Genomic DNA, 27746 nt, shown 5'->3' on the forward strand with positions numbered 1-27746 from the left:
AAATAGATAACTGAACACATCAGTGAGCTATTTTACAGCTGAGGTATTCCTGGATTTCAATATTGACGACTTAAGGGCTCCATATAGAAAAGATAGTGTCTTTCCAACGATCATGTGGCCAATAACTATCACACTACACTTCTCTGGAGTCAACTCCTCTTGCCAAAAAGAAAGGGACTGGCAGTCAGACTCCTGTCAGGCAGAGTTCAGGAGGCTGTGAGGCTAGCCGTTAATAGAGAAATCGGCAGATGAATGCCACGAGAATGGAGCACAATTCATGGCAACTAAACCATGCACTGAGCCAGTGTCATGCGCACCCTTCTGTTGATAGTGGGGGGTGGGAGTCTGACCCTCACCGACTTGATATTGATTAACTATCTTATAAGGAACCTGTCACCAGTTTTGGGGCCCATAACCCTGCGTCACCACCACCGGGCTCTTATATACAGTATTCTAACATGCTGTATATAAGAGCCCAGGCCGCTGTGTAGAACGTAAAAATCACTTTATAATACTTAACGGTCGCTGCGGAGCAGATGGGTCTTAGTCCTCCTTCTTCTGAAGCCGGGGTGCATGATGCGTCGTACGTCATGCACACGTGCCGGCATTGAGGTCCCGCGCATGCGCGCTACAATACTTTGAACTGTCCTGCTCACGACCCCAATGCCGGCGAGTGTATATGACGTAGGACGCGTCATGCACCACGGCTTCAGAATAAGGAGGACAAAGATGGCCAAAAGAGGAGGCGCCGACACCGGAGAACAGTGACACTCATCTGACCCATCTGCACTGCAGCGACAGTTTAGGTGAGTATTATAAAGTGATTTTTATGTTCTACACAGCGGCCTGGGCTCTTATATACAGCATGTTAGAATGCCGTATATAAGAGCCCACTGGTGGTGGCCGCAGCTTATAGGCCCCAAATCTGCTGACAGGTTCCCTTTAATTATTTATTTTTTTTTTAAAAAAAGGGAACCTGTCACCTCTTTTTGGCCTCTAAGCTGCGGCCACCACCACTAGGCTCTTATATACAATATTCTAACATGCTGTATGTAAGAGCCCAGGCCGCTGTGTAGAACATGAAAAACACTTAATACTTACCTAACGGTCGCGCGGTTGGCCATATGGGTGCCTCAGTTGTTCGGTGTCAGCACCTCCTCTTTCGGCCATCTTCGTCCTCTTTCTGAAGCCTGGATGCATGACGCGTCAGACATCGTCCAAACTCAACGGTCCTGCGCAGGCGCACAACAATACTTTGATCTGCCCTGCTCGGAGCAGATCAAAGTGCGCCTGCGCAGGACCTGAGTGTCGGCAAGTGTGGATGACGTCGGAACAGTCATGCACCGCAGCTAGAGAAGAAGAATGAAGATGAACGAAAGAGGCGGCTCCGACACTGGACAACGGAGACGCCCATAAGGCTCAGAGCGCGACCGTTGGTAAGGATTATATAGTGCTTTTTATGTTATACCCCGCCCTGGGCTCTTATATATAACATGTTAGAATGCTGCATACAAGAGCCCGGTGGTGGTGGCTTAGCGTTACAAGATTTAGATGATTTATAGATGCATACATGCCAAGCCTTTTCTCATCCTCCACATAGGAAGTCTGTAAATACTTTAAAGTGTTTAAATGAATTGTCACTGGCAAATTTGGGGAGATTCCTTTCTTTTAAAGTTGAATCTATCAGCAGATTTTGCTATGTAATTTGAGCCCACCATGATATAGTGCGAGAGTCCCTGATTACAGAATGTGTCACTTACTGGACGGTATTTTGCGGTTTCAATAGGATCTTTTCTTACCTTTCTTGATGAGGGGGCATGGTGGAGGCAGACCCTGCCAATTAATGGAGCGGCGAGCAACTCTCCATGAATTAGGAGTGTCTGACAAGCGGCGTGCACCACCGCGCACCACACCAGCAATCTTACAGCAGCCACTGACCGGTGTAAGGTTTGTGGTGTAACATCTCAGCTCACTGTGAATTAGACTGTGTCCTAGCTCCATCCATTTTGGCGTGGCTGATAGAAACTTGAGTGAAAACGCCTAAAGTCACACTTTTTTTTTTGAGCACCTCCAAGTTGCACCAGAATTTCAGGACTGGATATTGGCAAATGTGCTTTGATGATTGGGGCCTCAATGTTTTATCAGCAAGAGATTATTACTACAGGACAACTAAGGCTGCTTTCACACTACGTCTTTTTAAGGCTGCTTTCACACTACGTTTTTTTAACATGCATCCTGAACGTTTTTTTGCTGCAAAAGCGGATCCTGCTTTTACAGCAAAAAATGCATGCAAACGCATGTTACTTTGCAGGATCCTGTCACTGGATGTTTAGGGGCGGGCATTGGAGTCATGTGATCGGGAGTGATGGGAACTAAACGTGCCAGACTGGGAGCCGGCATCTGACAGCTGCGAGGCTCGTAACCAAGGTAAACATCGGGTAACTTGCTTGGATACCCGATATTTACTTTGGTTACAAGCGTCTGCAGCTGCTAGGAGCCGGGCACCCTGCACACGTTACCAACGTAAACATCGGGTAACTAAGATAAGTGGTTACCTGATATTTACCTTGGTTACGAGTGTCCGCAGCTCTCAGGTGGGAGAGAGAGACAGGAGAGGGAGGGGGAGAGACAGAGACAGAGGGAGGAGAGAGATCGACTGATCACGGGGCTGGTTTCTGGGCATGCTCAGTAGAGCAAGCAGGATCCTGTCTATCAGCACGCCAGCGTTCACATGCGTTTGCATGCTGTGTAGTCAGGATCCAGCAATTTGCAGAAGTTGGACGCAGCTCAAAAACGCTACAAGTAGCGTTTTTGAAAGATGTTAAAAAACTGCAAGTCGCTGGATCCTCACTATAACGCACGCAAACGCAGGTGAAAGCATGTTGACGCGAGTCCATTGCAAATGCATTGAAATGAAAACGCATTTGCACTGGATCCGTTTCTGCGTTAAAAAAACGTTCAGGACGCATGTTAAAAAGACGTAGTGTGAAAGCAGCCTAACCTTGCGTCTCCTAGTCCAACCAGCCCCCAGCACTGATTAGCAGCTTCCTGTCACTATACAATGTACAGATAAAGCTGTGGTGTGGGTGGGTTTATACACAGCTCTGCTAAATCTGCAGAAGGGAAAATTATCAACTCTGTAACATAACTTCTGCACTCAGTAAAGGAAACCGGTCCTTCACACAGAGGCCTCCATTGTGCTCCTGCGCATGCGCACCTTGCTCTGTCCTCAGCTGGGCAGATCAAAGTATTGTAGTGCGCATTCACACGCGGTCTGTGACCTCTCCTTGCGCCTGCACATTACAGTACTTTGCTTTGCTCTTAGCAGGGAAGATCGAAGTGAACATGTGCAGGAGCGCAATAGCCGCCTCTGTGTGATGATGATACAGGACAGGTAATGCACACGGGGCTGGGCAGGACGACAGCGATCTCGCAAGATAGAGAAGGCATCGGAAAAAGAACAGCGACAATTGGACCGGACTGCCCCCAAGGTACGTATTATAAAGGAGTTCACGTTCTACAGAGCGGCCTGGGCTCTTATATACAGTACTAGAAGGTGGCCCAATTCTACGCATCGGGTATTCTAGAATTTACGTATTGTGTAGTTTATATATGATTTTTGTTATATATATGTGCGGTATGTGCGTATATTTGTGTGTGCAGCGTTGTCTGTGTGTGGGTGTCTGTGTAGGGCAGTTGTTTGTGGTTTCCAGTGTGTGTGTGTGGTGTGTTGTGCAGTGCGCGCGCGCGCGTGTGTGTGTGTGTGTTGGGGGGAGGTGTGCACTCTCCATCGTGCTCCATCCCCTATGCTGCGCACCCCCCATCGTGCTACATCTCCCATCCTGCGCACTCCCAAACGTGCTCCATCCGCCATGCTGCGCACTCCTAAACGTGCTCCATCCGCCATGCTGCGCACTCCCCATCGTGCTCCATTCCCCATGCTGCGCACTCCCCATCGTGCTCCATCCGCCACGCTGCGCACTCCCCATCGTGCTCCATCTCCCATGCTGCGCACTCGTAAACGTGCTCCATCCGCCATGCTGCGCACTCCCAAATGTGCTCCATCCACCATGCTGCGCACTCCCAAACGTGCTCCATCCGCCATACTCCACACTCCCCATCGTGCTCCATGCCCCATGCAGCGCACCCCCCATCGTGCTCTATCCCTTATGCTGCGTACCCCCCATCGTGCTCCATCATCCATGCTGCGCACTCCCAAACGTGCTCCATCCGCCATGCTGGGCACTCCCTATCGTGCTCCATCCGCCATGCTGCGCACTCCCAAACGTGCTCCATCCGCCATGCTGGGCACTCCCCATCGTGCTCCATCCCCAATGCAGTGCACTCCCTATCGTGCTCCATCCCCTATGCTGCGCACCCCCCATCGTGCTCCATCTCCCATGCTGCGCACTCTCAAACGTGCTCCATCCGCCATGCTGCGCACTCCCAAACGTGGTCCATCCGCCATGCTGCGCACTCCCAAACATGCTCCATCCGCCATACTCCGCACTCGCCATCGTGCTGCATCCGCCATGCTGCGCACTCCCAAACGTGCTCCATCCGCCATGCTGCGCACTCCCAAACGTGCTCCATCCGCCATGCTGCGCACTCCCAAACGTACTCCATCCGCCATGCTGCGCACTCCCAAACGTGCTCCATCCGCCATGCTGCGCATTACCAAACGTGCTCCATCCGCCATGCTGCGCCAGCATCAGCCTCTCTACCCGCATCATCAGCCTCTCTGCCCGCAGCATCAGCGTCTCTCGTCCCAGCATCAGCGTCTCTGTCCCTAGCATCAGGCTCTCTCTTTCCAGCCTCCCTCAGCATCAGCCTCCCTTTCTCAGCCTTCCCAAGGATCAGCCTCTCTCCTCCCAGCCTCCTTCCTCCCAGCGTCCTCCTCCCAGCCTCGCTCAGCATCAGCCTTCGTCTCCCAGTCTCCCTCAGCATCAGCCTCCCCAAGCATCAGCCTCCACCAGCATCAGCCTCTGTTCTTCCAGCCTCCTCCAGCATCAGCTTCCGTAAGCATCAGCCTCCCTCGTCCCAGCCTCCCTCAGCATCAGCCTCTCTCTTTCCAGCCTCTCTCAGCATCAGCCTCCTCTCCCCAGCCTTCCCTAGGATCAGCCTCTCTCCTCCCAGCCTCCTTCTTCCCAGCCTTCCCATCCCAGCCTCCTTCAGCATCAGCATTTCCCTCTTCCCCATGATCAGCCTCTCTGCTCCCAGCCTCCTCCAGCACGCCCTGCTCCTCTGCCGACACTCACACACCCGATCGCATGCACTCACACACACACCCGATCGCATCCACTCACACACACACCCGATCGCATCCACTCACACACACACCCGATCGCATCCACTCACACACACCCGATCGCATCCACTCACACACACCCGATCGCATCCACTCACACACACCCGATCGCATCCACTCACACACACCCGATCGCATCCACTCACACACACCCGATCGCATCCACTCACACACACCCGATCGCATCTACTCACACACACAGACACTGACGATATCGCACTTACGCGGTCATACTCACAACATCCGGGGATATCACATGCTTCTGGCCATGTGATCCTCCGTCAGGTCCTGGAAGATCACAACAGCACATTTTCGCCGCCGAGAAGCAAGCGATATCCCAGGATGTCGTGAGTATGTGGATGCGATGTGAGGTGTGTGTGAGGTGTGTATGAGAGTGAGTGTGAGTGTGATCTGATGTGTGTGTATGTTTGTGTGTGTGCGTGTGGACCTTCCGGCGCAGCAGGACCTTGATGGGCTTGTAACCATGCGAGCATGGTTACCAACGTATCCACACCACTCCCACCACTGCCGTGGGAGCGGGGGCCGGGGGAGGGGGAGGGAGTACAGTACTCACCTCCGTGACAGCGCTTGTAACCATGCGAGTATCCACACCACCCCTTTGGGAGCGGGGGCCGGGGGGGGGGGGGGGGGGGGGGGTGGGGGGGGGATAGGGAGTACCGTACTCACCTCCGTGACAGCCGTGTCAGTTAGAGAAATGCGCGGGGGGAGGGAGGGGGTGGGGCCAGAGCTAACGTGCATTGCGTGAGGGGGGCGGGGCGTGGCGTGGCTGAATTGCCAATGCCTGCAGGGTGCCGGGGCGAGAGGCCAATCTGTGGGGGGGGCGGAGCCTGGGCGAGCGGCTGGCCAATCCGTGTGGGGGCGCAGCCTGGGCGAGCGGCCAATCCGTGTGGGGGGGCGGGGCCATGGCGAGCCCAGCGGCCAATCAGCTTTGTGTCACCGTAAGGACACAATTTTGGAGCATGACAGACAGACAGACAGATAGACAGACAGACAGACAGACAGACAGACAGAATAAGGCAATTATATATATAGATATATATATATATATATATATATATATATATATATATGTTGTTGTGTGTAGTTACCAAGTGTTTGTGTAGGGCGCTGTACATGTTCTGGGTGTTGTCTGGGTGTGGCGGGGGGGTGAGAGCGGTGTTGTATGTGTGTTGCGTGTTGCGTTGTTTGTGGAGCGCTGTGTGTCTGTAGCGTTGTGTGTGTGTGTGTGTGTGTGTGTGTTGCGCGGTTTGTGTGGGTGTGGTGTGTTTTGGTGGGAGGTATGTTTTGTGCAATGTGTGTGTTGTGCGGTATGTGCGTATATTTATGTATGCCACAGTGTTTGTGTGTTGGGTGTTGTGTGTGTGCGGCGTTGTCTGTGTGTGTGGGTGTCTGTGTATGGCGGTGTTTGTGGTTCCCAGTGTGTGTGTGGTGTGTTGTGTGTGTGTGTGTGTGTTGGGGGGGGAGGTGTGCACCTGCCATCGTGCTCCATCCCCCATGCTGCGCATCCCCCATCGTGCCCCATCCCCCATGCTATAATAGTTCTCCTATTATACTCAGAGAGGAGTATAATAGGAGGACTATAATAGGAGGAGTAGTCCTGGGGGAAGAGGAGTATAATGCCTGCACATGTGTACCGGGAGCCGGTGTATGCTGGTAACTATGATACACATCGGGTAACTAAGGGACGTTATTTACCCGACGTGTATAATGATTACCAGCGTTCACCGGCTCCGTCAAGATCCCAGCATCGCAAGGTTATGTCTGGCGCTACTGGGATCGTGACGGAGCCGGTGTACACTGGTAACTATGATACACATCGGGTAATTAAGGGACCTTAGTTACCCAATGTGTATAATGGTTACCAGCGTACACCGGCTCCGTCACGATCCCAGCAGCGCAAGGTTATGTCTGGCGATGCGTGCGGAGGGCCAGGGCGAGCGGCCAATCCATGCGGAGGGCGGGGCCAGGCCGAGGCGAGCGACTAATCCGTGGGGGGGGGCGGAGCCGAGGCGAGCGAACAATCCGTGGGGGGGCGGGGCCATGGCGAGCCCAGCGGCCAATCAGCTTTGTGTCACCGTAAGGACACAATTTTGGAGACAGACAGACAGACAGACAGACAGACAGACAGAATAAGGCAATTATATATATAGATTCTGCAATGCCGTATATAAGGGCTTACAGGTGGTGGCTGCAGCTCATAAGGGAGAAACCGGGTGACAGGTTCCCTTTAAACGAAGTCATACACTGCTGGAACCAGGATCTCTGCCCCTACCTCATGCTGCTGTAAAGATTACATAGCAAAAACCTGCTGACTGATTCCGGTTAGGACTTTGGTGGGAAGAACAGACAGTTTATACTATGGCCTTCTAAATTTAGTGACTGCTAAACTTACAGATGTGTCTTTGGTGCCTATTCAGAATAGTAGATAGGGGAACGATCCTAGTTACAAAACCCAAAACATCCAGTGATGCAAAACAGTTACCATTAATTGAAAAGAGATGTGAAAATAAATCTATTTAAAAATAGAAGTGCTATTGCATAGAGAAATGGCCTCCGGGCTGGTTTTCAGTCCTATACTAGATTACTGTTGCCACTTTATCAAACGCAATATAACGATTTATTACACTATGAGAGGTATAATAACCTGAGGTTCTTGACGTGAGTTTGGCTCGTCTGATTCCTGCTCCTCTTTACTGGGTGACCTAGATACAGCCTTGCTCCTATTCACAGACTCTTCTACTAATCGCTTCTCCGACTCCTTCATGATCTCCAGAGTTTCCTGGGTTGTGTGGCCATGGGACATCTTCAACATAGTACAGGACAAACGGTATTAACCTGCGAAAAGCAAACAAAACATTCAGTAACGACTAACACATCTAACGTGTTCTAGCAAGTCTAAGCTTTAGATATCACTACAGTGCACACAGATTGCGGAGAACGCTCCCAGTGTGCTGGATGGACCCATTTTTGGGCCAATGAGAGACAATTTTACAATCTTGTTGAATCCATTTCTCATGTATGGAAAAAAAACAAAAACAAAAAAAACCCTTATCTTTTCCAACCTGTTAAACATTAGAATATGGACCGCAAGTGGATGACGCCTGTGTGCTTCCGTTTTTATTCTACAAGGTCATTGAATTGCATTGGCAAGCCTGATCTTCAAATGAATCTAGGACAATAGGTCCATTAAAAAAGGGACATTACACAGTGATAGCAACTGGTGTGTAATCTGCAAAAAAAACAAGAAAAAACAAACAAAAAAAAAATCAGATGGGACACATACTACTCTCCCCCTCAAAAAAGTTGGTGTAAGACTGGCCTAAAAAAAAAAAAAATAAAAAAAAAAAAATAATAGCCAAGGCTACTAGAGCCAATGCACTCTGCCAGATCAGTTATACAACAGATCGCACTGGTGGCCGATGGGTGACGTGTCATACACTATGGCTATGTTCACACACTGCATCTTTTGCTGCGTTTTTTCAGGTCACAAAAGATGCACCTATATGCATGCATTTCCTCCTCCCAGCAAAGTCTATGAGATTTCTATTTTGCTGTCCGCACTGGGCATCTTTTGTTGGCTGCATCTTGGCTGAGTTTTTCAAGATGCAGCATGTCAATTCTTTTTGTGTTTTTACCGCGTTTTTGAGCCCTTCTAGTCAATAAATTAAACTTAAAAAACGCATTGGGCAAAACGCGGTAAAAAGGCATTGTGCTTTGGATGCGGTTTTGCCGCGGTGCGCTTTTGGTGCATTTTAAGATGCACTTAAGATGCACTGACAAAAGATGCCGCGTGTGAATATAGCCTACGGCTAAGTTCACATGTCCATTAATCATCCATTAGAATGGATCCAGCAGCAATTCGCTGGACAAAAGTTATGCACACAAAAAAAAAAAAAAGCAAGCACTTCCATGCTCGGATGGGCACAACTCTAGTACCAAATATAATGGAAGTCAATGGGGAACTCGAGCCTTTTTCCGGAAGACCTTTCAAAAAGTGCTCAATGTTCACATTGAGTTCCATTATACTTTGTACATGAATCGCGCCCATCCGAGCATCTAACTACTCATTACGAGTACCGAGCATGGTAGTGCCCACTCCTCACTAATGATTACTTTACATGTGAATTTAGCCTTATACTGGGGTCGGTCAGGCACCTCCATTCTTCCATTAGATCTGCCAGGAATGCCAGTGAAGATATCGGAGCCTCTGAAGGCACTGCGGACAAAACCATATGTCCTTCACTTCATCCTCAATATTAGAGGGAATCTATCAGGTTTTCTGCTATAAGCTGCGGCCACCACCGGTGAGCTGTAATACAACCCCTGGCAAACATTATGGACTCACCTGGCTCTGAGGATGTTCATTCAGTTGTTTACTTTTGTTTAAAGAAAGCAGATCACAGACATGGCACAAAACTAAAGTCATTTCAAATGTAAACTTTCTGGCTTTAAGAAACACTAAAAAAATCATGAAAACATAATGTGCTAGCCAGTAACGGTTACTTTTAAAGACCAAACAGGGGAAACATTATGGAACCACTCAATTCTGAGGAAAAAATTATGGAATCATTAAAAACACACAAAAGAACACTCCAATACATCACTAGTATTTTGTTGCACCACCTCTGGCTTTTATAACAGCTTGCAGTCTCTGAGGCATGGACTTAATGAGTGACAAACTGTACTCTTCATCAATCTGGCTCCAACTTTCTCTGATTGCTGTTGCCAGATCAGCTTTGCAGGTTGGAGCCTTGTCATGGACCATTTTCTTCAACTTACACCAAATTTGCAGGCCATGACACAGACCTTATGTGTCTTCTTTCAAGGAATGTTTTCACAGTTTTTGCTCTATGGCAGGATGCATTAGCATCTTGATAACGGATTTCATCATCCCCAAACATCCTTTCAATTGATGGGATAAGAAAAGTGTACAAAATTTCAATGTAAACTTGGGCATTTATTGAAGATTTAATGACAGCCATCTCCCCAGTGCCTTTACCGGGCATGCAGCCTCATATCAATGACTGTGGAAATTTACATGTTCTCTTCAGGCAGTCATCTTTTTATTGTTTAGCTTTTCTGTATGTAAATCCCATTTCCTTTGGGCGTTTTCTTACAGTTTGGTCATAGACATTGACTCCAGTTTCCTCCCATTCGTTCCTCATTTGTTTTGTTGTACATTTCCTGTTTTGGAGACATATTGCTTTAAGTTTCCTGTCTTGACGCTTTGATGTCTACCTTGGTCTACCAGTATGCTTGCCTTTAACAACCTTCCCATGTTGTTTGTATTTGGTCCAGATTTTAGACAGCTGACTGTGAACAACCACATCTTTTGCAACATTGCGTGATGATTTACCCTCTTTTAAGAGTTTGATAATCCTCTCCTTTGTTTGAATTGACATCTCTTGTGTTGGAGCCATAATTCATGTCAGTCCACTTGGTGCAACAGCTCTCCAAGGTGTGATCACTTTTTAGATGCAGACTAATGAGCAGATCTTATTTGACGCAGGTGTTATGTTTTTTTTGTTTCTTAAAGCCAGAAAGTTTCCATTTGAAATGACTTTAGTTTGGTGCCGTGTCTGTGATCTGCTTTTTTTTTTAAAAAAAAACAAAAAGTAAAAACAACTGAATGAACATCCTCAGAGCCAGGTGATTCCATAATTTTTGTCAAGGATTGTATATAGTATTCTGGAATGCTGTCTAAGTGCCCAGGCCGATCTGTATAATGTAAAAAACATTTTTATTATACTCATTAAGGGGACGGTCCGGTCCGGTGGGTTTCGCTGCGCTCTGTCCGGTGCCTCCTCCATCTTGTGCGATCGCTGTCCTTCTGCGTCATTCACACAGAGACCTCCTTTCCGCTCCTGCACATGTGTACTTTGGGCTTCCCGGCTTAGGGCAAATAAAAGTACTGTAGTGAGCATGTGCAGACATTTTTTGACCTTTCCTCGCACCTGTGCATTACAGTACTTTGCTCTGGGCTGATCAAAGTGCACATGCGCAGGAGAGCAATGGAGGCCTCTGTGTGGCAAAAATAAAGCAAATGCACTGCTCAAAAAAATAAAGGGTACACTTAAATACAAAATACTTGTTTAAATATTCCCTTTATTTTTTTGAGCAGCACTCACTTCTATTCCTATAGGGAATAGGTCCATGTGCCTTCCACCTGTGACCACAGGTAAACCATGAAAAAAGTGTGTAGGATAGGCACGAGGATAAAAGAATAACGTTTATTGCACAAATAATATCATAACATTTTACAAAAGCATTGCTGTTTACTTGCGCATTTCTAGCGCAAAGTGCACTCTTAGTTATAGATCTTTGCCTAAGAGCGCATTTTGTGCTTGAAATGTGCAAGAAAACGGCAATGCTTTTTTAAAATGTTTTGATATTAATATTTGTGCAATAAACTTTATTTTTTTTATCCTGGTGCCTATCCTACACACTTTTTGTGAGGCCTTTGTGTGCACGACGAAGGCCGAGATATGCACACGGGGCTGGGACGGAGGATGGCGATCGCACAAGATGGAGGAGGCGCCAAACCGAGGGCAGCGACACCTATTGGATCAGACCGCGCCTAGGTGAGTATTATAAAGATGTTTTTTTTTACATTCTACAGAGCGGCCTAGGCTCTTATATAAGGGCTTACTGGTGGGGGCCGCAGCTCATAAAAGGGAAAATTCTAAAGGGAACCTGTCACCTAGAATATGCATTCTGACCTACCACCAGACGCATGTGTGCCCTAATTACACCTCCCTACCCATCCCTGTGTTGTAAAATTGTATAATATGAAAGTAATAAAAAAACATATTACCTTCATATTTCCTATGTAAATTAGAGAGCTTGTGGTCACAGGGACGGTGCCTTTCCCTATGGACGTCTGCATACTTTCTGTGGTATCATGCCCCTGTGGGCGTGATACCATGGAGTCACATGAGCGACGTCACCGTCGCTTATTCTATCACTATCCTGCGCGCATTGTGGCAGGCTTCTTTTCCGGGTGTTCATGCGCAGGCTTCAGACGCACACTGTGCATGCGCAGTGCGCGTCTGAAACTGACAAGGAGAACCCCGAAGAGAAGCCTGTCGCAATAGTAGGTGTAAACGTGCGCAGGATAGAATGAGCGATGGTGACCACAGGGGCGTGATACCACGGCGTGATCAGAAGCTCTCTAATTTACATAGGAAAAATGAAGGTAATAAAATGTTTATTACTTTCATATTATACAATTTTATAACAGAGGGATGGGTAGGGAGGTGTAATTAGGGCACACATGCGTCTCCTGATAGGTCAGAACACATATTCTAGGTGACAGGTTCCCTCTAAAATTACTTATAGGTAATAGTTTTTTCCAGAGCTCATGACAGCACCACCAAAATAGTGGTGCTGTCTTGGGGAGGGAAGGGAAAAACCAGGTGACAGGTTCCCTTTAATACTCCCATGTATATTTTAGACCCAGTATATACAGTGATCAGTACATTATTACAGGCAGTGCCACTACGTCATTGATGGACCAGAAGCAAGGAAAATCCCAACACTGACGACACAACCAAGTGTGGTTATTGGGGTGTATATCAACGAAAACGTACCCATAGCCACACATCAAATGGCTCAAACTACAATATGTCCAAAAATGAAAACATAAATAAAAAAAATAAAGCAATAGATAAAACATCTCTCTGATCACCCCACGTCCAACCTCTGAATGAAGCATTGCAATAATAGAAACTTTTGCCTTTACCAGTAAAAACAAACACAAACCATGGATGACAAAGGATCACCATGTCACAATAGTCCAACGTACCCCAAAAGCCATGAATCTGCTGATTTTCCACTGCATGCTTCTGTTCTAGTTTCTTTCATTAAGGTTTCTGTAAAAGGCAGGCCGTTTTATCCGTATGAATGAATCAGCCAACGTCCCCCAGGACAGCGTGGGAGGCTGTGAGGAGGAGGAAGACATGATGGTCTTTGACAAGAGCGCGCAAGAGCAAGCCGACACAAGGAAACAAGCAGAGAAGGGAGGCCGAGATGCAGATTCATAGCGGTAGTGATCCAGCTAATGGGATCAGATGAATGTGGAGCAGATGTGCAGAATCCATATACTGCAGATTCTCCGGCTACAGCAGCCATGACAGTGACAATCATACAGATCACAGCCAGATTTACAACTATGTTCCAACAAACTCTTTATATTTCTGCCTCATCTTCCACCCAAACAGCGTGGTGTGGTGAACACTCCATACTACGGCATCGGGCATCCCGCATCTCCCCGCACAAGTTCTTCATGGCCACTGGTCAGTAAGTATATTGTATACAGTGTGTCCACCCATATCCTGTCCACTGCCATTAACTTGAGAACTGTGGCAGCTATAGGTAAAGAAGTGGTGTCTAGGTATAGTAAAGTAGCCATGCGCTACGCAATAAAACCACCTATAGCGCCACCTGGTGGAAAACAACAAAGTTAGCATTTTTATCTAAAAAAACGGAATGAGAGAGAAAAAAAAAGCGAATTACAAAGTTGTAGGGCATCATCAATTCAATATGAATCGACACCTTGCATACAGAAATGCTATGATTAGAATGTGTAAAACTCACAAGGCTGCAGATGTGAAGCGATACCTCATGGAGACCTTCCTACAAGTCATTGGGTATGGTGGCTGCGTGGAGTGGCCTCCACTCTCACCTGACCTGACCCCATTGGACTTTTCTGTGAGGTCACATCAAACAGCAGGTGTAGGTGACCCCTCCACCAACATTGCAGGACCTACGACGACGTATCACAGATGCTTGTGCAAACGTGTCACCTACCATATTGCACAATATGCAGCAAGATACAGTATGCTGTCCAGAGTCCAGATGTGCATTGCAGCTGACGGTGGCCACTTTGAGCAAAGTTAAATGAGTGCCATATGCGTGACCAGCATTCAATGTTTTTTTGGAGGTGGGGGGGGGGGGGGGGTCATGGGTTTCATATCATTGCATTTCTGTATGCAAGGTGCCGATTTGTATTGAATTGATGAGACCTTACAATTTTTAATTTCACTTTTTTTCTCTCTCTCGTTCCGTTTTCAAGATAAAAATGCTAAGTCTGTTTTCCACCAGGTGGCGCTATAGGTGGTTTCATTGCGTAGTGCATGGCTACTTTACTATACCTAGACACCACTTCTATGCCTATAGCTGCCACCGTTCTCAAGTTAATGTCGGTGGACAGGATATGGGTGGACACACTGTAGAATATGTCACACAGAGGGCACATCATCATGCTATGTAACTGCATTGATGTCAGATCTCTGTACAATGCATAAGACGCCGTCCTCCGAACCCACCAGTATCATCAGGATCAGACCGCAGTCTAATGTGTATGCGAGACTTACGTATATTTTATGTAAGTGCTGTACAGTCTTAAGGCCACTTTACACACAGTGACATCGCTCGTCCTGCAGTGTCACACATAGCGATGTGTGCTGCTGCAGGAGCGACGAACAACCTGCGTCCTGCAAAAGCAACAATATTCGGGAAAGGAATGACGCGTCAACGAGCAACGATTAGGTGAGTAATTTTGGTCGTTAATGGTCGTTCGTGCGTTTCACACGCAACGACGTTGCTAACGAGGCCGGAGGTGCGTCACGAATTCAGTGACCCCAACGACATCTCGTTAGCGATGTCGTTGCATGTAAAGCGGCCTTTAGCCAAACGTTTTGCGACAGACAAATCTGGGTTTTCACAAAGTTCGTCACTTCAGTTTTTATAGTGGCAATTAGCGTTAACTCTAGATTTATATGAAGAGTGCTCAGATGAATTGCAAATGGAAATCAACCATTTATCGACTTTTCAAGGACTTCAAAGAAAAGTTATTTTGCAAAAAAGAAGGCTTCAGGGTGGCTAAGAAAAGCAAGTGCCAAGACTGTCTCTTAGGCCTGTTTCACACGTCCGTGAAAAACACTGAAGATCTTCACTGATGTGTAAAACACGCACATGTCCCTCCGTGTTCCGTGATTCACGGCACACGTGGGTTGTCCATGTGCAATCCGTGATTCCGTATGGACATTACTCACCTGCCCCCGCTGTCCATGGTGCTGAAGTCTCCAGCTCTGCAGCGTCCGCCCACAGCTCTCTGCACCTACTTCCTGGTCGGCTGTTCCTGCTCTCATGAATATTCATGAGCCAGGCAGGAGCTGCCGAGAGCAGAGGCTGCAGAGCGAATCGCAGGCAAGATAAGTTGAAAATATTTAATATGTCCGTGATTTTCTTGTACGTGTTTCACTGATCACACCATAGTGTGGTCCGTGGGTCATCAGTGATGCCAGAAAAAAACTGACTTGTCTCCGTGCAGAATAACGGCCACGCGTGCACGCTGCATGGAGACACGTTCAGTGAAAAATCATGATTGATTATAATGGGTCTGCATGTGTCCATGATTCTGGTACGTATATTAAAAAAAAAAAAAAAAAGCACAAACGTACCAGAATCACTGACGTGTGAAGGTGGCCTTAAAGGGAATCTGTCAGCAGGTTTTTGCTACCTCGTGTGAGAGCAGCATGATGTAGGCAAGGAGATTCTGAATGCAACAATGAATCACTTAGATTACTGGCTGAAGCCTTTTTGACACAATCTGAATTTTTAGCTTTAGTCATGTTGCTAAGCCCAGGGAGTGGTCCCACCCACACCAGGCTCTCTGTAGATTGACACCTCACGGTCCATGCACAATCACAGCAGGGAGCATGCAGGACTGCAGTGCACTGCCAGCTAGACCTAGCAATGATGATCACCAAGTTATAAAGCCTTTAGTTTAAGTAAACAAGAGCACACAACCTGATGAAAGGAATAATTTATTTTTATTTTTTTAAACTCCTACATCATGCTGGCTTCAGCTGACATAGCAAAAACTTGCTGAAAGATTCTCTTTGGGGGTCTGTGCCCACGATAAGCGTTTGCAGCATTTTAGATGCAGCCTGTTTTCACTGCGGAAAAAAGGGTGTGCTGTACAGTACAAGAATAGTGGATGGATTTCTAGAAATCCTGTGCCCACTATGCTTGTTTTTTCCGCAGCAAATAATGACCTGCGGTGCAGCTTTCCAAGCCTCAGCATGTCAATTGTTTGCTGCAAATTCACATGAGTCCTCCATAGCGAGAACACAAGCAAAAGACTGCAGCGCACTGAACCCTGATCGCGGGTACAAGCAGCTGTGGTCTCCTGCGGAGGAGACTCGCGGCCCCGTAGGTCAGGACGCAGTGATTCCTGATCGCGGGCACATGCCCTTAAAAGAGGACTCCACTATGTGATCGGTTAAACAGCAGTGCAGAGCTTGCTCAGAAATGGCAGCAGGCAGCTGTCCATGCATCACCAAGCACAGTGAGGGAGGTGAAGGCTATTGGAGGCTGGCATAGTGTCAAGGGAGGCAGCAAAGATGCCTCTTCTCTCCAAAAAAAAAAAAAAAACAAAAAGAAAAAAAACACCACACATCAAGGACAGACTGACATTCTGCTGTGAGTACAGGAACTAGAGCAACTAGAACTAGAGACCACGTCACAAGGCAAAAGTGGCTCGGTGAATAGAACAGTGACATTTTGGATCCATGGCAAAAACTCGATTTCAATTGTGCTAAACTCCAAGCACTGGTGATTAGGCAAGAACGGGCGTCCTTCAGGATTTGGCCCACACATCTGGAAAGAGAACAGTCAATGCAAATATGGAGTCTCTGCAGAAAACTCAGTGCATTTGTCAGTAAAGTATAAAGCTTATGAAATGCTGATAATTGCACTCCAGTAACCATAGAAACATCTAACTATAAGATCCAACACTGAAGCAGCAAATTCTGGGAAAAACTACATTTGTGTCAGTCACAAAACATCTGGCCACAAGTGTATATCTGTATAGAAATGTGTCCGAAATGAGATCTTTGGGACAATGACTGGAGGACAGGAGTGTACAGAGCCTTGCAAAAGTATTCAGCCCCCTTGAATTTTTCAACCTTTTCCTACATTTCAGGCTTCAAACAAAGATAAAATTTTTTGATGTTATGGTGAAGAATCAACAACAAGTGGGACACAATTGTGAAGTTTAAACTTTATAAAAAAAAAACCAAAAAACTGAAAATTGGGGCGTGCAATATTATTCATCACCTTTACTTTCAGTGCAGAAGGTCATTGAGGATCTCTGAATGATCCAATGTTGTCCTAAATGACTGATGATGATAAATATAAGCCACCTGTGTGTAATCAAGTCTCCATATAATGCACTTGCTCTGTGATAGTCTCAGTATTCTGTTTAAAGCACAGAGAGCATCATGAAGACCAAGGAACACAACAGGCAGGTCCATGATACTGTTGTGGAGAAGTTTAAAGCCGGATTTGGTTACAAAAAGATTTTCACAACTTTAAACATCCCAAGGAGCACTGCAAGCGATCATATTGAAATGGAAGGAGAATCATACCACTGCAAATCTACCAAGACCCGGCCGTCCCTCAAAAATTTAATCTCAAACAAAGGAGAAAACTGATCAGAGATGAAGCCAAGAGGCCCATGATCACTCTGGATGAAATGCAGAGATCTACAGCTGAGGTGGGAGAGTCTGTCCATAGAACAACAATCAGTCATACACTGCACAAATCTGGCCTTTATGGAAGAGTGGCAAGAAGAAAGCCATTTCTCAAAAATATCCATGAAAAGTGTTATTTAAAGTTTGCAACAAGCCACCTCGGAGACACACCAAACATGTGGAAGAAGGTGCTCTGGTCAGATGAAACCAAAATCGAACTATTTGGCACAATGCCAAACGATGTTTGGCGTAAAAGCAACACATCTCATCACTCTGAACACACCATCCCCAGTGTCAAACATGGTGGTGGCACCATCATGATTTGGGCCTGCTTTTCTTCAGCAGGGACAGGTTAAAATTGATGGGAAGATGGATGGAGCCAAATACAGGACCATTGTTGAAGAAAACCTGTCTGAGTCTGCAAAAGATCTGAGACTGGGACGGAGATTTGTCTTCCAACAAGACAATGATCCAAAACATAAAGCAAAATCTACAATGGAATGGTTCACAAATAAACGTATCCAGGTGTTAGAATGGCCAAGTCACAATCCAGACCTGAATCCAATCGAGAATCTGTGGAAAGAGCTGAAAATTGCTGTTCACAAACGCTCTCCATCCAACCTCACTCAGCTCGAGCTGTTTGCAAAGGAAGAATGGGCAAGAATTTCAGTCTCTCGATGTGCAAAACTGATAGAGACATTCCCCAAGCGACTTGTGCTGTAATCACAGGAAAAGGTGGCGCTACAATGTATTAACTTAAAGTGGACGAATAATATTGCACGCCCCAATTTTCAGTTATTTATTTATAAAGTTTAAAATAAGCAATAAATATTGTTCAACTTCACAATTGTGTCCCACTTGTTGCTCATTCTTCACCATAACATTCAAATTTTTATCTTTATATTTGAAGCCTCAAATGTGGGAAAAGGTTGAAAAATTCAAGGGGGCCGAATACTTTCGCAAGGCACTGTATATGCATAAGAACAACGACCCAACTTACTACACAATTGCAAGGTTATGTTCACATGTTGCATTTTTGCAGTTTTTTCACCAAAGAAAGCAATGAGGAAGTGCAAACATGCTGAAAAAAATGCTACCATGTACTGTCGACAAATGACACAACCTGCACCAAAAAATGCAGGAAAAAAAAGGCATCCAAACCTGTAAAAAGAAAAAAGCTTCTTCACTGCCAAGAGAGCAAATATTGCCATCAGAAAACAGCAACGTGTGAACATAGTGCAAAGCGGGTCAACATTTTACAATTCAACCTGTAACATTATTAATAGATTTCTTAAACCTGATGACACTGGTATGTCAACCTTGCTCATTTTAATATGAGAATTACACAATGATTCACATTTTAGGAGTCCAGTTACAGCTAGCAAATGTTATCAGGCGGGAAAACTTTCAAATAGGATTTTAAAGTCGTTTCGACGTGGATTTTCACAGTAAAAGCACCGGCCTCATCAAGTCTAAGGTTTACTGTGTATGTAATTTGTATTGTGGCATCAGGTGGCTGTTCTGCTTGTACATAGAGATCTTTACATATTGCATATATAGGACATAACACATACATGGATACCAGTGCACAACGGCACCTGATCCACTCCACAGAACAGTTATATTCTGCCTTGTACCGAAACCACACGGCCATTCACAGAGGAGCTAGGCTGCAAACCCAGGCACAACAGGGCTCATATCTGGGAAAAATAATAATAATAACAAATAAAAAAAAAATAAAAAAGATACAGGCCTGCTTTTCTAATCTGTCCCATCTCATTTAAAGGGAACCTGTCAGGGCCTGTATGCACCCAGAACCACGAGCAGTTCTGGGTGTATATTGCTATTCCCTGCCTAACCGTCCCTGTATACACTAGCATAGATAGTATTTCTAAAGATCCTTTATGATATGCTAATGAGTGCAGGAACTAGTCACAAGGGCGTGATATTCCCCCAACTAGTCCGCCCTCTTAGCAGGTTAGCATGCCCACAGGGGTGTGCTCACATGCTATTCAATGTTTAGTGTCCTCGGCAGTGAAGCAGGTACCAGAGTCTGTTGTCACCGCCTCAGACACTGGGCAGAGCACATGATCAGAATGCCCGCAAAATGACCCTAAACCCAGCGTCTGAGGCGTGGACAACGAACACAGGTAAGTGCATCATTGTTGAGGACACTGGGCTATGGGCATTGAATAGCATGTTAGCATGCACCTGTGGACGTGCTAACAAAATCACGCATGTGCGACTAGTCCCTGCACTCATTAGCATATCATAAAGGATCTTTAGAAATATGTTTTCTAAAGATCTCTATCTATGCTAGTGTATACAGGGATTAGCAATATGCATCCAGAACTACTCATGGTTCTGGGTGCATATTGCACCTGACAGGTTCCCTTTAATGGGGTTTTGCAGGCTTAAAATATTGCCATTAATACAAGGTCCAGCGTCAGGCACAGCAGTGGTCAGCAACTGACAGTGCCAGATGGATGAAAACAGTCAACACAGCAGGAAAAGCACAGCGTCTTACACTTTGTAGTCGCACAGAACGGCAGCTCAGGTACCATGGCAGCTGAGCTGCAATTCTCAGGAAACCATGAATGGAGCCGAGCTGTCCTGCCCATGTTCACTGTTCGTATCTGGTCACCAGCAGTGCTAATAACGGATTGTGGAGAAGCCGGAGGGAGGGGGGGTCCCATCACCACTAATCTGTCATCATCATCATAAGTCTGGAAAACCCCTTTAAGAATTAGGGAGAATAAAAAAAATATACACACATTTGTCTTTATAGAAGATGTCCCTCATATTGTGCACTAAGAATTTATGTTGGAAGTTTCCATTCCCAAATTAGTTCTGTGTATAATGCGGATAAGGCTGCTTTCACACCTCCGGGTTTAGCAGAGCCGGCCAATCCGGCTCTAAAACCTATGCAACGGATGCGGCAACAAAACCGCATCCTTTGCATAAGTTTTTTGCATGCAGCCTATCCGCTTTTTGCCGCTTGCGGCAGGCTACTGAGCATGCGCAGTGGAAAAAACTGCATGCGGCCTCCATAGGCATGCATTGAAAAATGCGCCGCATCGGCCGGATGCGGCGCAATGCGTTTTTTTTTTGCTGGACATTAAAAACGTGCCAGGCAACATTCCATCCAGCCGCCGCATCAGCTAAATCTGCCGCATGCGGCAAAAACCGGACGGGCGCAAGCCCATGCGGCACAATCCGGCACTAATGAAAGTCTATGCAAAAAAAAAACACAACCGGCGGCAAAAAAAATGGTTGCGTTTTTTCTGCAAAGAGCCGGATTGTGCCGCACAGGAAAAACGGATGTGTGAAAGCAGCCTAAGAAGGAAAGAGCAGATCTCCGAGGTCTGCAGCAGTCACACAGCGCGCACCAGTACAGCATGTTATCCCAGTACAGAGGTCTGCAGCAGTCACACAGCGCGCACCAGTCACACAGCACGCACCAGTACAGCATGTTATCCCAGTACAGAGGTCTGCAGCAGTCACACAGCGCGCACCAGTACAGCATGTTATCCCAGTACAGAGGTCTGCAGCAGTCACACAGTGCACAGCAGTCACACAGCGCGCACCAGTACAGCATGTTATCCCAGTACAGAGGTCTGCAGCAGTCACACAGCGCGCAGCAGTCACACAGCACACACCAGTACAGCATGTTATCCCAGTACAGAGGTCTGCAGCAGTCACACAGTGCGCACCAGTACAGCATGTTATCCCAGTACAGAGGTCTGCAGCAGTCACACAGCGCGCACCAGTCACACAGCACGCACCAGTACAGCATGTTATCCCAGTACAGAGGTCTGCAGCAGTCACACAGCACGCACCAGTACAGCATGTTATCCCAGTACAGAGGTCTGCAGCAGTCACACAGTGCGCAGCAGTCACACAGCGCGCACCAGTATAGCATGTTATCCCAGTACAGAGGTCTGCAGCAGTCACACAGTGCACAGCAGTCACACAGCGCGCACCAGTACAGCATGTTATCCCAGTACAGAGGTCTGCAGCAGTCACACAGCGCGCAGCAGTCACACAGCACACACCAGTACAGCATGTTATCCCAGTACAGAGGTCTGCAGCAGTCACACAGTGCGCACCAGTACAGCATGTTATCCCAGTACAGAGGTCTGCAGCAGTCACACAGCGCGCACCAGTCACACAGCACGCACCAGTACAGCATGTTATCCCAGTACAGAGGTCTGCAGCAGTCACACAGCACGCACCAGTACAGCATGTTATCCCAGTACAGAGGTCTGCAGCAGTCACACAGTGCGCAGCAGTCACACAGCGCGCACCAGTATAGCATGTTATCCCAGTACAGAGGTCTGCAGCAGTCACACAGCGCACAGCAGTCACACAGCGCGCACCAGTACAGCATGTTATCCCAGTACAGAGGTCTGCAGCAGTCACACAGCGCGCAGCAGTCACACAGCACACACCAGTACAGCATGTTATCCCAGTACAGAGGTCTGCAGCAGTCACACAGTGCGCACCAGTACAGCATGTTATCCCAGTACAGAGGTCTGCAGCAGTCACACAGTGCGCAGCAGTCACACAGCGCGCAACAGTACAGCATGTTATCCCAGTACAGAGGTCTGCAGCAGTCACACAGTGCGCAGCAGTCACACAGCGCGCACTAGAACAGCATGTTATCCCAGTACAGAGGTCTGCAGCAGTCACACAGCGCGCACCAGTACAGCATGTTATCCCAGTACAGAGGTCTGCAGCAGTCACACAGCGCGCACCAGTACAGCATGTTATCCCAGTACAGAGGTCTGCAGCAGTCACACAGTGCGCAGCAGTCACACAGCGCGCACCAGTACAGCATGTTATCCCAGTACAGAGGTCTGCAGCAGTCACACAGCGCGCAGCAGTCACACAGCGCGCACCAGTACAGCATGTTATCCCAGTACAGAGGTCTGCAGCAGTCACACAGCGCGCAGCAGTCACACAGCGCGCACCAGTACAGCATGTTATCCCAGTACAGAGGTCTGCAGCAGTCACACAGCACGCAGCAGTCACACAGCACACACCAGTACAGCATGTTATCCCAGTACAGAGGTCTGCAGCAGTCACACAGTGCGCACCAGTACAGCATGTTATCCCAGTACAGAGGTCTGCAGCAGTCACACAGTGCGCAGCAGTCACACAGCGCGCAACAGTACAGCATGTTATCCCAGTACAGAGGTCTGCAGCAGTCACACAGTGCGCAGCAGTCACACAGCGCGCACTAGAACAGCATGTTATCCCAGTACAGAGGTCTGCAGCAGTCACACAGCGCGCACCAGTACAGCATGTTATCCCAGTACAGAGGTCTGCAGCAGTCACACAGCGCGCACCAGTACAGCATGTTATCCCAGTACAGAGGTCTGCAGCAGTCACACAGTGCGCAGCAGTCACACAGCGCGCACCAGTACAGCATGTTATCCCAGTACAGAGGTCTGCAGCAGTCACACAGCGCGCAGCAGTCACACAGCGCGCACCAGTACAGCATGTTATCCCAGTACAGAGGTCTGCAGCAGTCACACAGCGCGCAGCAGTCACACAGCGCGCACCAGTACAGCATGTTATCCCAGTACAGAGGTCTGCAGCAGTCACACAGTGCGCAGCAGTCACACAGCGCGCACCAGTACAGCATGTTATCCCAGTACAGAGGTCTGCAGCAGTCACACAGCGCGCAGCAGTCACACAGCGCGCACCAGTACAGCATGTTATCCCAGTACAGAGGTCTGCAGCAGTCACACAGCGCGCAGCAGTCACACAGCGCGCACCAGTACAGCATGTTTATCCAGTACAGAGGTCTGCAGCAGTCACACAGCGCGCACCAGTACAGCATGCTATCCCAGTACAGAGGTCTGCAGCAGTCACACAGCGCGCACCAGTACAGCATGTTATCCCAGTACAGAGGTCTGCAGCAGTCACACAGCGCGCACCAGTCACACAGCACGCACCAGTACAGCATGTTATCCCAGTACAGAGGTCTGCAGCAGTCACACAGCGCGCAGCAGTCACACAGCACGCACCAGTACAGCATGTTATCCCAGTACAGAAGTCTGCAGCAGTCACACAGCGCGCACCAGTACAGCATGTTATCCCAGTACAGATGTATCAGGTTGGATGAATGAGCCTGGACGCTGGCACACAGGACGTGCACCTGAACACCCCACCGTCCTTTATAAAGTCCCTCTTCCATCTTACATCTCACATCCAGCACACGCCGCCCTGCAAGGTTAAAATGATGATCCCGTGAGCGGATATATTCTCATTGGAAGGAGCAGATAACCAATCACAATTCCAGCTCCGTAGCAACCAGTTCTATCACCATGTGCGGCCAGCGAGGACGTGAGACTTGTAGGAAAAGCACAGGACAAACCTCACACGCTGAACCATAAGAGGTGCAGGGAACAAGCAGAGACCAGCACATGTAAGCACACACATCGAGCAAGCAGAGACAAGCACATGTAAGCGCACACACAGAGAAAGCAGAGACCAGCACATGTAAGTGCACACACCGAGCAAGCAGTCCACACACATGTAGACAAACACAGAGAAAGAAGAGACCATCACATGTAAGCGCACACACAGAGCAAGCAGAGACCAGCACATGTAAGGGCACACCGAGCAAGCAGAGACCATCACATGTAAGGGCACACCGAGCAAGCAGAGACCATCACATGTAAGGGCACACCGAGCAAGCAGAGAACATCACATGTAAGGGCACACCGAGCAAGCAGAGACCATCACATGTAAGGGCACACCGAGCAAGCAGAGAACATCACATGTAAGTACACACCGAGCAAGCAGAGAACATCACATGTAAGTACACACCGAGCAAGCAGAGAACATCACTTGTAAGTACACACCGAGCAAGCAGAGAACATCACATGTAAGTACACACCGAGCAAGCAGAGAACATCACATGTAAGTACACACCGAGCAAGCAGAGAACATCACATGTAAGCGCACACACTGATCAAGCAGAGACCCATCACACGTGCGTAAAAGCACACAATGAACAATCAGACCACACACAAGTAAGCACACACCGAACAAGCAGAGACCATCAGACATGTAAGCTTGCACACTGAACCATAAGGAGTGCAGGAAACAGGTAATATTATTCATTTATATAGCACTTTACATACATTGGCAAGTAGAGACTACAAACACGTGAACACTATTCACAAGTTCACTACAGGTGTGTGATCCATGAATCGCCAAATACATTTCAGAGTTCAATTAGAAGTGGTATTTACACAGTCGTCCTCATCGCGCTGTTCACATTTACACACCATGAGACCAAGACGACGTTCAAAGCCACTTGACAAGCTATTAAGACATTGATATTCTGGGGTATATACCCACCACTGGTGTTGGCTTTTGTTTCAATAAATTGTTTTGAGCTGAGGAAATCACCATTGCGTGCTTCTACTTACATGCCCGACTTATCATAAAACATGACTAACGTGAACTTTTTTCGTTTAAGGGTAACCGCAAAATATTACACTGCGGCCAAAAAATCCCAAATCTTGTGACAAAAGAAAAAAAAAAAAAGGAAGCTTTTTTGACCAAGCATTATTTTTATCACCAATAGGTGAAAACCACAAAAAGAATTGACATGCTGCATCTTTGTGGTCACCACAAAAATGCAGCCCCTCAAAATAATGCAACATGCGAACAACTAATCTGAAATCTCAGACTTTGCTGGGGAAAGAAAAGTGTGCAATCTGTGGTGACTAAAAGGACACCTAAAACTGCACCAAAAATGCATCAAAAACTGTAGCGTGCGCATGGGGCCTTTCTGAAAGGCCACAGAGACTAACAACATTAAGCACGAGGCACCACTCACCAAAAACCATGAAGACCAAGAAGATTTCCAAACAAGTCAGAGCCTGCGGCATAGTTGTTGGGAAGTACGTCAGGGTTCGGTTCTAAAAACAATATCCCAATCTCTGATGATATTTTGGAGTGACCTAGTCAAAGCCCAGACCTTAATCCAATAGAGACTCTCTGGTCAGACTTGAAGATTGCTCTTCACCAAGGAAACCATCTAATCCGAAGGAGCTGGAGTGCTTTTTGACTTGAGAAATGGGCAAAAATCCCAGTGGCACAATGTGGAAAGCTCAGAGATATCAAAAGAGACTTGCAGCTATAATTGCCGCAAAAGGAGGCTCTACAAAGTACTAACTTTAGGGGGTGAAGAGTTCTGCACACTGATGTTTTCACTTACTTTGTCCCATTTTCCCTCAAAATGAGAAAACCAGAAATGCAAAGTCGTGAGGCAGCAAAACATGGAAATATGCAATGCAGTGTGTGTGTGATTTTTGGAGTATGCTTGAAATATTAGTCCTACTCCAAAAATAAGCACTGCTTACAGTTCTTGCTGGTGTTAGGGAGAGTGAAACTTCATAATTTCTCAGGGCCCCACTCTTTTAGGGGCCCCAGCAGTTGTATTCAGAGGTTCGGGTTCAAGGACGGTAGAGGCTAGATCGGAGTTGATTTTTTGAGGGGGAGGAGTGATTTCATGAAATCATGATGTCACCGGAAAAGGCGGGGCTTTTTCAGTGCCGTGCAGATCTGTGACCGGAAGCAGCACTTCTCGTGCTCCTCTGTGCAGAGCGGACGGATCCTGACCCTGAGGTGGAGAAGAGTCAGCGGTTCCTCATTAGTTATAGCTCTGGGGTCTCAGCCTGGATGTTGGGGGCACAGAGCAGTGTCTCCTGTCTGTGTTGGGGGCTGCAGCTCCTGTATGTCTCAAGCTTCAATAAGGTAAGTGTCTTATGGGGGGGTTACACGGAGCAGGGGGTGATGCTGCATGTTTGGGGGGCTCGCACTGGCCAGAGGGTTACGCTGCATGCTTGGGGGGGCTCGCACTGGCCAGGGGGTTACGCTGCATGCTTGGGGGGGCTCGCACTGGCCGGGGGGTGAGGCTGCATGTTTGGGGGGCTCGCACTGGCCAGGGGGTTACGCTGCATGTTTGGGGGGCTCGCACTGGCCAGGGGGTTACGCTGCATGCTTGGGGGGGCTCGCACTGGCCGGGGGGTGAGGCTGCATGTTTGGGGGGCTCGCACTGGCCAGGGGGTTACGCTGCATGTTTGGGGGGCTCGCACTGGCCAGGGGGTTACGCTGCATGTTTGGGGGGCTCGCACTGGCCAGGGGGTGAGGCTCGCACTGGCCAGGGGGTTACGCTGCATGTTTGGGGGGCTCGCAGTGGGCAACGCTGCATGTTTGGGGGGAAGGGGGCTCGCACTGGCCAGGGGGTGACGACGCTGCACGTTTGGGGGGGGCTCGCACTGGCCAGGGGGGGAGGCTGCATGTTTGGGGGGCTCGCACTGGCCAGGGGGGGACGCTGCACGTTTGGGGGGATGGCACTGGCCGGGGGGTGACGCTGCATGTTTGGGGGGGATGGCACTGGCCGGGTTGGTGACGCTGCACGTTTGGGGTGGCTCGCACTGGCCGGTTGGTGACGCTGCACGTTTGGGGTGGCTCGCACTGGCCGGGGGGTGACGCTGCACGTTTGGGGTGGCTCGCACTGGCCGGGGGGTGACGCTGCATGTTTGGGGTGGCTCGCACTGGCCGGGGGGTGACGCTGCATGTTTGGGGGGCTCGCACTGGCCAGGGGGTGACGCTGCATGTTTGGGGGGGGCTCGCACTGGCCAGGGGGTGACGCTGCATGTTTGGGGGGGGCTCGCACTGGCCAGGGGGTGACGCTGCATGTTTGGGGGGCTTGCACTGGCCAGGGGGGGAGGCTGCATGTTTGGGGGGCTCGCACTGGCCAGGGGGGGAGGCTGCATGTTTGGGGGGCTCGCACTGGCCAGGGGGGGAGGCTGCATGTTTGGGGGGCTCGCACTGGCCAGGGGCGGAGG

The 27746-nt window shown here is 48.3% G+C and overlaps 1 protein-coding gene across 1 annotated transcript in view; it reads right to left on the bottom strand.

Annotated features, from left to right (window-relative positions):
- R3HDM2 (R3H domain containing 2) overlaps positions 1-27746 on the bottom strand; it is a 282716-nt gene that overhangs the window by 149963 nt on the left and 105007 nt on the right. Inside the window, exon 3 of the mRNA XM_075337072.1 lies at positions 7974-8164. Within this exon, the coding sequence (XP_075193187.1) occupies positions 7974-8141 (168 nt within the window). The 5' untranslated portion in view covers positions 8142-8164. The remainder of the gene's footprint in view (positions 1-7973; positions 8165-27746) is intronic.

The sequence above is a fragment of the Anomaloglossus baeobatrachus genome, chromosome 2 (assembly GCF_048569485.1).
Source record: "Anomaloglossus baeobatrachus isolate aAnoBae1 chromosome 2, aAnoBae1.hap1, whole genome shotgun sequence".
Classification (NCBI taxonomy): Eukaryota; Metazoa; Chordata; class Amphibia; order Anura; family Aromobatidae; genus Anomaloglossus; species Anomaloglossus baeobatrachus.